Genomic DNA, 13,789 nt, shown 5'->3' on the forward strand with positions numbered 1-13,789 from the left:
GCCCTTCACACTCATTTTCAAAGGTAGACACCATGGCATATAACCTGTAATCCCAGCATTCAGCGGGCAGAGGCAAGAAGGTGGAGTTCTAGACCAGTCTAGTATGCATAGTGCAGTCTTGTCTCAAAAAACAAAACAAAGCAAAAAACCTAAAACACAAGGTTTATGAGTCCTACCTCGCCAGCATTTTCCTAACAGCTCTCGTTTCCTGTGCTTGTTCTTGAGCCTAGTACTTCACAGAACTGGAATTTGATCCTTAGGACTTAACTTTCATTGTCTCTATTAACCAACTAATATTTTTTCTTTCTAGTGGTGTTGTTCCCCAGGGTTGGGATAGATGGAAATACTTGTTAACAGAAATAAGAGCTTGTGTTTTGTTTGTTTGTTTTTACTTTTAAAGCATGTGTGCTCTAGTTTCCTTTCTGTTGCTGTGATAAACACTATGACCAGCGCCAACTTGCAGAGGAGTTTGTTTCATCCTACGGGTTGCATTCTGTATCATCTGGGGAATTCAGGGCAGGGACCCGGAGGCAGAAACCATGGGAGAACACTGCTTATTGCCTTCTTTTCAATGCTTGCTCAGTTTGTTTTCTTATGTAACCCAGGATCACCTTTCTGGGATGGTACTGCCCACAGTGGGCTGGGGCTCTCCTACATAACCAAGAAAGTTCCCTACAGACACACCTACAGGCCAGTCTCATAGAGACAGTTCCTACATTGAAGTTCCCTCTTCCCAAGTGACTAGTTTGTGTCAAGCTGACCAAAACTGCCCAGCACAATGAACCATTTGTTTATTAATTTTTTTTAGTGCACTAAGTTGTCAACCGTGAAACTATATTTTAAAAGTTAAGAAATAAGTAGATTGGTGAGCATGAAAGTAGTCTTCCAAACACTGTGGGGTTTCAGCTGACTCTTGGAATTAAGAAATTAGAAAAATGACCCAACAGAGGTAGAAGTGAGGACACAAGCAGGGAAGAATGGCCAGTGTTGTGTGTACCTTGTTTGAACAGTCTGCATCTGCAAGGCGAGCCAGAGGTGGTGGGGAGAGCTGTGCTGTACAGTGTTAAGAGTGTGGCTGGTAGATTAGAGGAGTCTTGTTGCCTTGTTGGCAGCACAACAAAATGGAGGGTTTGGAAGGTGGGAAAAGGCAGTGGTGTCTAAGACTTGGTGGCAGGGCTGAGCAGAAGGGTCTGGAACTGTCAAGTTTGTTCAGGACTAGACAAAATGAACCTGTACCCACTTGAAACTTAGGTTCTGTGAAATCACCTGTGATGGTCAGAGCCAAGATCCTAGGCCTCTGGTCATACTTTACTGTTCAAAATTCTTGTTCATCTCATGTGACCCAGATCATACATCATGTTATAATGATTATAATATACTTGACCCAAGCTTAGAACATTTGGAAACTTGAAAGGAAAATGTTAGCCATGGAACCATTTTCTTCTTGATTATAGCTGAATTACTGCCCATTTCTAGAGGGGAAACAAGTTCAGAGATCAGTCTGCCATACTCATACACAGGAAAGACTTAACTCCTGGGATGGGGTATAGCTTAGTGGTAAATATGTATTCTTGTGACGCTCTGGACTGACTCTTGTGTGCTACAAAGGAAAAAAAAAAAAAAAAACAAAGAAGTCTTCAGTTCTGTATTGTGTTGTGGACATAATCTTTTTCTCTAATACTAGTCTGCTGGAGAGTGACCATAATAAGGGTTAATGTTATTTCCAGTTGAAAAAGTTTTCCAGTGCAGAATGACTTGTTTTCTTCAGAGTCCAGTGTGACTTGTGTTTTGATTTCTCTGGTGTGGTGTCCTGATGCAAAGGACCTAGTTTTTCGTAATAGTAGGCTCAGGCTTCATCATGCATCCTTGCCCACTCTTCTTTCTCTGTCAGGTATCAGGTAGAGAATTAGGTCAAGTCAAGCTAAAGTCACAGTCCAGCCTATGTTCCCTTAAACTTAGTTTACAAGAACAGGTCTTGACTTACTGGTTCAGCCTTGTAAAGGTGGGTCTTGGCAGAGTGGTATTTTTTATACTTAGGTGTAATATGATCACTGCTCTGCTGTGTGGAGCGGTGGTTAATCTTTATTGTCACCTTGACTGGACTTAGAATCACTAGGAGACACTGTGATACCATTTGTTGTCTGCGAGGATGTTTCCAAAGAGATTTAACTGAGAAGGGCAGACTCACTGCTGTAGCAGCATCATTCCACTGAGTATGCTCTAGCTAGACCGAACAGAAGAGGGAAATGGAGGCATGAGTTGAGCACCAGCCTGCATCTCTCTATGGTTCTTAACTGTGGATATAGTGTGACTCCCACGGCCATACCCTCTCATCCCTCAAACCACATCAAAAACTTACATTAAGTTGCTTTTATCTGGTACTTTTGTTATAGCAGGAGAAAAGTGACTAATTTACAAGTTTTCTGTCCTCATTTCCCAGTGAAGGGTCCTAGGCCGTAGGGTGGCAGAAGGTAGTCACTAACAGAAATACAGGTATACTGAGGCCAGGCCCCGTGCGGGAACTTGTTGAAGGATTGGTAGTTTTCTGGGCCATGGTCAATGCTGGCAGATCCTTATTTGATGACAGCATTTAGATGGGATGAGCTGAGTGTAATAGGTCAGAGGGGAAATTCAGGAAAGAATCCTGGTTCTGACTTGAGCAGTTGGGACCTGTGGGTAGAACTGTCAAGAAAAGGGGAAATTATGAATTCAGGATTGAACTTGAAATTTTGGGAACCTAATAAAAATAAATGTTTGGTTTTTTTTTTTTCTTTTCTTTTTTTCCCCCCCTAGCAGTGGATTGGATAATGAAGCTCAAAAAGTTAGAGCCAGAGGGGCCTGGAGTAGTGGGGTCATGCCTTTAATTAATCCCAGTATTGGGGGGCAGAGGCCAGTTCAACACCAGCGTGGTATACAGAGTGCATTCCAGCAAGTAACAGCCAAGGCAGTTACACAGAGAAACCATGTCTTGAAAAACAAACAAAAAGTTAGAGCCAGAGATGAAATTTAGGAATTGGTATGTGGCCACTCTGAAGGAAACAATTAAAAATTCTCTGTCAAGTGCACAATGCCATTTTAACATATGAAATAGTAGTATATTAGTACTTGTTTTTTGACTGAGACAGATGAATAGCTAGCTGTTCACCATGCCCATTTTCATACTGTATTTATCGTGTTTATAGTATGGGAATGAAAGCTCAGCGAAAGAAAACACAAGTATCCTGGGTTTGCAGGCTGCCAGGACAGTGCAGTGCAGGTGAGAATCTGTATATATACAGTGATAGAGTCACCAAACCATTAAGATTTCATAGTGCATTTTGAATATAAGATAGTTTGGTATGAAGACCTCTGGTACAAGTTAGGATGTTCAGCCCTGTCTCCTGATGAGCCACGTACACTTTTGGTTTTCTGGACTGTTGGGACAGTATTATACTCATCCTGCCTATTTGCCGGAGGAAGCTGCTTGTTTGTTCCCATCTGCCCGGCCAGCTTAGACCCAAAATAATCACACAAAACTGTATTATTTAAATTTTGGCCCATTAGCTCTATCTTCTTATTGGCCAGCTCTTATAGATTAATTGAACCCATCTCCATTAACCTGTGCATCACACAAGGTCATGGCCTACCCAGCAAAGTTCCAGCACGTCTGTCTGTAGCGGCTTCACGGCTTCTCTCTCCGCCTTCCTTCTCCCAGCATTCCGTCCAGTTTTCCCTGCCTACCAGCTGTGTCTCTGTTTCTGCCGGCCGTTTCTGTGCCTTTAAGACTAGTGACAATTGTTTGTCCTAATGGTTGAGTAGGAAGCCATAGAAAACACTGGTAGTAGCTACTTACACACACCACTTCCACCCAGCCCTGCTGTGTTTTCCTGTCACCCCAAATGCCTTCCTGTGTCTGTACTTGTGTTGTTTGCTGGAAGTCTGTGTGTTTAACCCAGGCCTTTCCCTTTTTTAATTGTTGTATGACTCTGCTGCTGTAACCCTGAGCCGTGTTTTGCTACTAAGTTCTTCTCCTTGCCCTCCACATGGTGGTTAAACTTTATAAAATCCAGATGATTTGGAAGCGGTGTGGGTTTGCAGTTTACTTTCTGAGACGTTGCTTTTGGAGAGTTGAGCATGCTACTTCTTACTCATCTGTGGGACAACACGATGCTGACGCTTCCTGTTTAATTTGGATTTTTAAAACACAAACAATTCCCTTTCATTTTTATAACCCTTTAAAGTTTAATAAAGGACAAAGGGAATGAAAATCAGAGTGGCTTGGTTGCATAAGAATCTGAGTGTTACACTGGTTCCAGCTCATGTTGATAAATGCCATCCAGTATCACAGCATCCAGCTCAGGGTTGTGGCAATCCATTCTCGAAAAGCCAGCTGTGTTGGTTGCTGTTGAAACTGAGAAGTAGACAACTGCTCTCCAGATCAAGACTGTTGTCCTAGAGATAAAAATGTGGTTCTCCGTTGTTGGAAGAACGGAATCAGTGGTGAGTTTCTTCAGGGTGTTGTCCTTAATGTTCTTGTGCAAACTATGATCTTTAAAGAATGTGTTTCATCTTCCACCACAACCTGTTTAAACCTGTCAATAATTAACTCACTCATGAAGAATGAGCCGTAAATGTAGCTGGCGATTACACACCTGGGTAGTTGTTGTTCTCTGTTTATGTTGCAAATACTTAAGGTTCATAAAAAATAGGACGTTCTAATGATTTTTATTCAGGAAAAATGTAAGTTTTAACACTACTGGTTATAATACGGTTTTTAAAAGGTTGCTTTAAATAGTAACTGCCACTGTGTGATTTCAAGAGTGCCTAGTCAGATACTCATAAATCTTATTTGTAGCTACATTGGTAGTTGCAGAGTAGGCTTTCTCCGTAGCCTTTTGTTGTGGTGGTGTTTTTAAGAACATAAAAATGTCAATTTATATTACAGATTTTATCTGGAAATAAGTTGGTAGGTAGTGCCTTGAAGATGTTATAGTTTCTTTTAGACTAAATACTGAGTTTTTCAGTTTTTAAATCTTAGCTTAAACCGTAAGATTTCTATAATTTAAAAAAGCGAGAGCAAACTGTCTGTTAATAGCTGCCTTCTCTCTTGGAGAGCATTTCCTTACATAGACTATAATTTAGGTCCTTGAAGTATTTGAGACATTCCCATTGTATTCTGTAATGGTCTGTAACCCTTCGTGGGAAAGACCTGGTTAAACAAGTGAACTCGGGGTTTTCAGTTCCTCTTAAAAGCATGCGTGGAGAGATGGTTTAAGATTAAGGGTACAGATGTTTTTCCAGAGGACCCAAGTTTAGACCGCCGCTTCTAACTGTAGGAATTTGTGCTCAGGTACTTTGTTTACCACCATATCTGTTGGAATAACTTATTTTGAGACTTGCTGCAGGTGAAATTCATGTGAAGAAAGCATTTTAAACCAATTTAAAAATTAAGGTAGTTGGTAGAAAAAGATGTTTAGAGTGTTTTTAAAACCCTTGTTTGGGCTTTGATAGTTGGTCTGAGAAAGCAACTAAAAGACATGAGGAAAATGCTGGTGAGCACAGAGCTTCCTAGCAGCATTTCTGTCTGGAGTTTCGTTTGGGCTGCTCCTGACTCATAGGTCATCCAGCCCACATTGTTTTGTGCTCCAGCTGGGGAGTCTAGGCTGGGCCTCCACCCCAGAACAATGGGCTAAGCCCGATGTTGCTTGGCAGACACCTCTTCCTCTGGCTTTTTTTTTTTTTCTCGTTTGGGTTTAATGATGTTTTTATGCTGTTACTGAGGCATACTCCCACACACTCTGTTGGCAGCCAAGCTGGAGAACAGGCTTCTTGTGGTAGTGCCTCCCTACTGAGAAGGGAACTGGCACCTTTCAGGCTTCTGAGAAGGTAGTAAGAGTTAGGAGGACAGACGGACAGCGTTCTTTCTGGACCTTCACATCTCACCAGAGGCTGGGGCAGCTAATAGGTGTGTGCATGTGTCTCTCTAGTCTGGGGTGGGGGTCGGGGGTGTCCTGTTTTCTGACATGGTTTGTTTTCTTTTGTTACATTCTTTCCTAACCTTCTACAGGTAAAGTACAGATAGTTGTCCTCTCTCCTCCCTTACCCTACTTCTCCACATAAACAGAAGAAAAGGACCTATCTGTCGGGTGCAGTCTTAAGATTAGAATATTGAATGCCTCAGGTATAACTAGATGTCCAGACCCCTGCCTTCTCTGGGCATTGCCTGCTTTTCTGGGCACTTGCTTTCTAGGTGGTCTTCACAAAGGGCACAGAGGCCGAGCCCACCTACCTTGAGCACTGGGCTGTGGATGTGGATCTCAGATGTTCTACGAGGGGTAGTGCCTGGTGTCCCTGGAAACATGTAACTGTTTTCTAAAAGAGCTCCTTCTTCCTTTCATTCAAGGAGTTGACTTACTAAATGAGAAGTTTGTAGTGGCTATGTTTAATCTTATAATTTGACAACCAAGTAGAACAAACATTTTAAGCATTTTAGTTACCTTTAGACAAATAGTTTTTTAAAAAATTATTTAGCCCTATATATTTATTTCAGTATTATTCTCATTGCATTTCTTATGGCTGGAAATCAGAATATGTGTTACAGTAAGATGTTACTTTGACACTTTTGTGCATAATTATGAATTTATTGCTAATAATGGTGACTGATAAACTACAGCACACCAAAAAATTCCTTCATTCTTAACAGTGCTATTCAGTAAAAAGATTTTGGGTCACACAGGTAACTTAAAATTTTCTCCTAGCTTTTTTAAAAAAGTAATTTAATATTTTCAAAATAATACTTTAATACATAATTACTATAAAAAGATCAATAGGGTGTTATCCATCCTATTTTCATGCTATGCTTTTGAAGTCAACATCTTTCAGTTTGAACTAGCCACATTTTGAGTACATGTGTCCTAATGACTATGGTATTGAACAGCAGGATTGTAAATGGTTCAGTGCTATTTGGCCAGTGCCCTTAAGCTGTTGTTTTGTGTTCTATTGTTGACTTCTGGTTAGTGCTTAAATAGGCCACACATGCACCCTTCAGTGTCTGAAAAGCCATACACTGATGTGCAGTATCAAATAAGAGATAACTTCTAAACTCTGTTTTTCTTTCTTACTTAGGAACTTAGTAGAACTACCATAAAATAAGTTTTAATTATTATATGTCTATAAAATAGGAACTGCTACCTCATGGTAAGAAATTCTGAATTTAGTCTTACTAGGCTAAAAGTATATTGTGCCTTATTAGAAATAAGATGTAAGTGATTAGATGCCTCAGATTTTCTTTTTACATGTATAAGTGCTATTTCTTCTTTAAACCCTAGACTAATTAGCATGTTGCTATTTCTACTCAGATGAAGTGGTAAAAACTCCCAAAATGGTAAGGAATTTTTGTGGTGCAATATATAACAGTTTTTCTAGGAAAGGGTGGGTGACTGATCATGCACTGTAGTTGAAAAGAGAGACCATCTTACTTACACAGACAGCTGTAAGACAGGCCATTGTAAGCGCTGTCCACGGGGACAAGGGGAATTCCATATGAATGCTAGTGAGGAGAACAGAGGATGGGTGCTGGTGGTAGGTGAGTCTAGGGACACTAAATGATGGAGACTTGTGGGAGCCCAGAGTACAGCTGGAAATGCAGTGTTGGGAAGTTAATACCTGAACATGCACTCAGGAAGGAGAACATGTGTCTTTGCAGACAGCAGGCAGATAGTGGAATTCACATGTGCTTTAGAAGAGGTGATTTCTCTAGGTAAGTGGAATTAGAAGCATTTCCTCATTTTGCCAGGATGTTTCTGACACTGAAGATGTGTTTGTGCCTACTTTAAGAGTCCTAACAGGATCATTAAATACTTACCAAATGATCAATTTTGCGTGAATATTTAAATGTGTGCTTATTAAAATTTCACATTGTATATGTGTGTGTTAAGTTGCCTAACTTGAAATAGCCAGGATTTGAGGTTATTTAAGTAACTACTTGTAGTTCGTATTGAGTCTACAATGTAAGCTTATGTAGTAGGTGTCTAGAATTAGAATAGCTATGAACTCAGGAGTGTTATTACTGAAGAGATGATTAAAATGATGAGGACACTTCTCCAGGTGGGGGACTGCAGACAGCAGCAGTGTGCAGGGAAGGGCAGACAGCCTACTTTTGCTTTAGGTCAGTCTATTCCATGATTTTTAAAAGGTATTCTCACTGTGGTTTTTCCAAGTAAGAGGAAGATTATTTGGGGGTTTCTTAATAATACTCTGGAACATACCAGAAATGACATGATTAATTTATTGTTCTAAATGATATGCTTGGTGTTATTTATAGCAGTGCTACTAAAATATATTAGTTATTATTGCCAAATGTTTTTCTTGCTAGAGATGACAGTAGTTGGTTTTTATTTAAAGAATAAACGTTTACCATTTAAATTGTAATTGAAACAGTGACACAGCAGTTAAGAACATGCAGAGGCCCTGAGTTCAATTCCCCGCACCCATATAGGGTGGTTCACAATTACCCATAAATCTAGCTTCAAGGGCCTCTGGTCTTGGTGAGTGCTGTACTCGTGTGCACAAATCTATACTTTAAAATTATGCACATGCATGTAATTAAAAATAAAAAGTTAGATGAATTGTAAGGTCTGCGTTGCATTACCAAAACTGCAGTGCAGAAATGTAATCAGACTCTCCACACCACCAGCAGTGCTGCTCTTACATTCAGCAAGCATTGCTTTCCTGCCAGTTAGTAGGGAGCAGAAGTCTGCCTCTGCTTTCTGAAGACTAGGATTAAAATCATGCATCACTATGCTGTGTGTGTGTCCCCTATTAAGCCCTGTAGTGCTACCCATATACGCATAGAGTGTATGCAGCCATTCACTGACACATGGGAAACCTACCAGTGGCCACACCCCCAAAGAATGATTTTTTTTTTTTTTTTTTTTTTGGGTCAGCCTCTGTCAGCTGACAATAGCTCCTCACCTAGGGGTGAGGCCTTGTAAGATCTTCTCCCACCCATGCTGGAATTTGGCTGGCTTAGACTTTCAGGTAACTGCAGCCACTGTGAGTTTGAGTGCAGTGGCCTTGTCATACCCAGAGGTCAGCACATTCACAGCATTCTCCCTGCCCTCCAGCTCCTCTCCCACCCCACCCCACCCCCTTCTACAGTGTTGATTGAACTTTGCTGGGGAAGGAGAGGATTTGGAAAAGATGTTAAGTTTGGGACTTACAATCCATTACTTGTCCTTAGCCTTTTGACAGTTATGAGTCTTTACACTGACTGCTGCCCACTGCATAAAGAGGCATCTCCCACCTAGACTGAGAATAAGTCTGTGGATATGAAGAAGTATTTAGAAGGCAGATTGACAGCACAGTCACTCAGAAAGTAAGAATAGTAGATTCCCCAGTAGGATCTCTGTGAACTCCCAGCCACGGGCTTGGCCAAGATGATAGCACCAGTCACTAAATTCCCTCTGTGGAGTGGGCCGCAAATATAGTCAGAAAGCACTTAGTTACCTCGGTCACAGGCATGTCACTGTTGCAGCATTTGGTACATCTTGCTCTGCAGGTTGGTATTCTAGTAAGCAGGGACAAGCATTAAATAAGATTATTGGTGTCTTTTCTCCCCCAGCAGCCTGCACTGTACTTTCTGACACTTTGAAAGTTAGTCCCCAAGGGAGGAATTTTCCCTTTTGGTTTGAAATTAATTTTTATGTTCTGTAACCAAAGTTTTGGTACTTCAGTGGTAGGCTCTAACCATGTAGCTAAGAGCACTGCCCATAGCCTGCACTATTTTGGGGACTTCTGGATCCTCCTTGACCAGCAGCTTGTAGGGAGAGAGCCCATGCCTGGCCCTGCAGTTTTCATTTATCCCATGTCTTCTAGAATGGTGCTATTCACTCCATGCAGTGTACCTCTGTTGAGACTCCTCCTACTCCACCCTCACAACGATATGTTGATGTTGGCCTTCTGACTTAGGGATTTACATGAGACTTTTTCATATAGCCTACCTTTCTCTCTACCATTTCCTCTCCCTTCCCTTGCTTAATCCTTTAACCCATCTAATGCCAGATTTATTCTACTATCCCCTCCAGTTACATTTTTAAATTGGGTTACAATTTAGCGAGTTTCTTTATGGCTTTTCATACTATCTTCAGAATTCCAGTTGGTTTTTTTTTTTACCTATAATGCACTGTGGCAGGCACTGCCACCTCTCCTAGTTGTTCTGTGGTTGCTGTGCACACCTAATGACTACATCCTCCTCCTTACTGCAGGGGAAAAGGAGCCAGCTTCAGCAGTAAATTCTGTAAAATAAAGTTGTTAACTAATAGGAACTATGGATTGTTTGCACATAAAGATCACATCTTCCAGATTATTACTTTTTTAAAAAAATCTATTTTAATTTTTTGAAATCACTGTTTTGGTGCTTACTTTTTTTTCTTGTAGGACATGATATCTCATAGCTATTAAGGTGACTGTGTTTTCTGCTGTTAGTGCAAAAGTATATATATACTCAGTTGTGCTTCTACTGATACCCAAGTAAGGTTTCATGCAAATGACTGCTTTAATAGTTCCAATAAGTAATCTTACTGGAACAGATCAAAGCTGATCTGTTGATACTATGATCTCTAAGCAGAATATTGATCCTGAAGTTATCTATGATACCTAAGTTTTTCTTGAAGACTCCATTAGGGTTTTTTTTTTTATAAGAATGCTATGTATTTGTGTTTGAATCCTTAGTTATATATGAGTTGCAGTATAGTATTTTCTAAATAATTTTTTTTTTTACTTAGTTCATAACTGCTTGCTGCAAGTTCTTTTCTTGTTTTAAAATTAACAACACCACAGCCAACTCTCTGTCCCAACCTGGTGAAGGGTTGGCCACTTGAAGAATTTCTCATTCTCTTGGGTTTGTGACTGTTCAGACTGTTTATAAATACTCCTTTTGAGTATTCCAAGCCTAAGGGTGTTTTCTCATTAGATTGTCCATGAATTGACTGATTTTGTAGGAGTAATTTTCTTCTACACCTGAACTATAGAATAGAAACATTCCTAACTAGTTTCTTTAGTTTTTGTCAAAAAGTATGTTCTACTAATACAGTTTTTATAGTTCTAGTTTTTGTATAAAATGAGGCCTGAAAATTTGTCAAGTTACTCATGTGTATGTGGGCAGGGTGTTACTCATTTCCTGCAGTGTGATTTCATTGTGTTGTTCTGACCTTCTTTTTTCATAGGGTGCTGGCCAGGATAAACTGGGAATCTACGTTAAGTCTGTTGTGAAAGGAGGTGCTGCAGATGTGGTTAGTATTTGTTTAAAGGAAACAGTTGAAGGGCATTATGCTATGTGAAATGCTGTGTGGATGCTTCTAGCTGTGGGTGCTGTGTTGTGTGAAGGATGCTGCTATGGACTGACAGCTGCCTTTCTTTCTCCCTACACTTGCATTCTTCTGGTGGCTAAGGATGGACGTCTAGCTGCTGGTGACCAGCTCCTCAGTGTGGATGGACGAAGTCTGGTTGGACTTTCTCAGGAAAGGTATAACTAATTGGTGTTTAAAGCTTAGTCTTACTGTATTGAAGTGATATTTTACATTTAATTTTGAAATTGGAATTCAAAGAGTAGTGCTGAAATACTCCATGCCCTCACTTGCCTCTTTAATTCTATAATTCTTAAGAGTACATAAATTCCATTTTTCTGTTCACTCATAAATACATATTTTAGTCCAGACTTTCTTTAAATGAATATATAAATATACATATATTCACATATACTTAGTACTTATAGAATTTTTAAATATTGTGTGAGTATTAATATGATAACATAGGATATATTTACATGTTTTTATAATTTCAAAAAGAATATAGGTAGGAGGTAATCTTTCTGAAAGCCAAATTTATTTTCTCAAGCAGCTCTCTCAGGTTGAGGAACCTAAGCCTGAGTGTTCTGAACACAGCTTCTCCTGTAAGCACTCAGTTTTCTTATACTCTGTATTTTCTTCCTAGGGCAGCAGAACTCATGACAAGAACGAGTTCCGTGGTCACACTTGAAGTTGCAAAGCAAGGCGCCATCTATCACGGCCTGGCCACCCTCCTTAACCAGCCATCCCCCATGATGCAGAGAAGTAAGAACTAGTGGCTCAAGCCCAAGTAGCTGTCCTACACTGATTCTGCACTGTACTATGACTCCTCTGAAGTGTCCACAAACTGGGGCTGGAGGGTGCTCAGTAATTAAGAGCACCCTCCTCTCTTCCAGAGGACCTGTGATCAATTCCCAGCACTTACAACTGTCTGCTGTTCCCTTTTCAGGGGATTTGATGCCCTCCTCTGACCTCCTTGGGCACCAGTCCAACACGCACATGTATACATGCAGGCAAAGCACTCATACATATAAGATAATTGTTTTTACAAAGGGAGTTATCAGAAGTCCCGTGTAGCAGCTGCTGGTACTGTTACTGCCCAGTTCTTGAAGTTAAAAGTTAAGAGTGCATGGTGCTGAGAAATACTACCAGGTCAGGATTCAGGTGGACACCAGCTAACCTGAACCCAACACTTTAGTTTATCCAAGTTCCCCTGGCTCTCAAGAGAATTTTAACCTCAGCCTGTTTGGCTGGTTATCTGCTAATGATCTCCATAGATCGTGTACAGAGTAGGTAGATACTCGGGCACCAGTGAGAATGAATAGATTTTGAATTTTGATAGGCACAATCAGGACATAAAGTCTTTAAGATAGGAATTGTATTTCGTATTCTTTAGAAGAGATTTATATGCATATGTATGTCAGTAGTACTTTTAATTCTGCCTGTACTAAAATAAGGCAAGGTTATCTTGCCATATTTCTCATCAGAGAAAATTCAGTTATTTCAACAAAGTAAATTATTTGTGGGAACTGATCCTCCAGCTATATTAAAATCTTTAGGAAAAAATCAATATAAATTTAAAGCTTCCTAAAAATTTATTTTAGAAACTATAAGAGGAAGAAAACATTGTGACTCTTATTATTCTATGATCATTGACCCTTCAGATCAGCCTTAATGATAGATTTTAGTAAATGTATGCACAGTCTGTTAAGTGTAGTTTTGTTTTGTTAGCTGCCTTCTCCCCAATCAGCTTTGGAACCTGCACATCCCAGCCCTTGTTGTGTATAGTATCCACAACAGGAAGAGTGTCAGACAGCCTAGAATCCCATTTACTGCAGCAGAGAAACAGCAAGGTATCCTGACAAAATCACATGTTGGCGTGTCAAAGCAGAACATCATCTTGAAACCCAAAGAGGGGAGTGGGTAATGAATCAGTCCCAAGTCAGCAGATAAGAGACTGCACTGTAGGCAGTAATCATAGCAGGTGACGGCAGTGGGGTGCCATGACTCTGATGGGTATTAATATGTGTTCTGTCAAGTGAGAGGAGCATATTTACCTTTGAGGACTTTTTAAAAATTACTCTAAAATAGTTACTTTGTTACTTATAATAAGTTACGGTTCATTTGTTGAGAAAATAATGTCAATTTTCCCCATAGATACATACCAATTAAATATTTTCTAGTCAGAATACATTTTAAAGTTTGAAATTTTTTTTTATATATAAAGCTGTTTGTGATGGCACACACCTTTAATCCCAGCACTTGGGAGACAAAAATAGCTTCCTGACTTCTGTGAGTTTGGGGCTATCCAGTGAGATCTGGGTTTTGTCTTGTTCTACTTGCTTGTTTATATTTTTTTTAAAATTAACCTATTATATGAAGAACTGTTACGAAACATAAGTATTTAGATGCATCCTTTGAAGTTTTTCAGAGCATTCAAAGCAGACTCTATGAACCAATGGAGG

The 13,789-nt window shown here is 40.0% G+C and overlaps 1 protein-coding gene across 17 annotated transcripts in view; it reads left to right on the forward strand.

Moving 5' to 3' along the window:
• The window catches only part of Afdn (afadin, adherens junction formation factor), a 126,163-nt gene that overhangs the window by 89,890 nt on the left and 22,484 nt on the right, over positions 1–13,789 (forward strand). For all 17 annotated transcript variants that reach the window (XM_050135994.1, XM_050135999.1, XM_050136001.1 and 14 more), the window contains 3 exons: positions 11,205–11,270; positions 11,430–11,503; positions 11,971–12,089. In XM_050135994.1, the coding sequence (XP_049991951.1) occupies positions 11,205–11,270; positions 11,430–11,503; positions 11,971–12,089 (259 nt within the window). The remainder of the gene's footprint in view (positions 1–11,204; positions 11,271–11,429; positions 11,504–11,970; positions 12,090–13,789) is intronic.

This window comes from Alexandromys fortis, unplaced genomic scaffold (genome assembly GCF_014885135.2).
Source record: "Alexandromys fortis isolate MF-2015 unplaced genomic scaffold, M_Fortis_MF-2015_v1.1 scaffold_23, whole genome shotgun sequence".
Classification (NCBI taxonomy): Eukaryota; Metazoa; Chordata; class Mammalia; order Rodentia; family Cricetidae; genus Alexandromys; species Alexandromys fortis.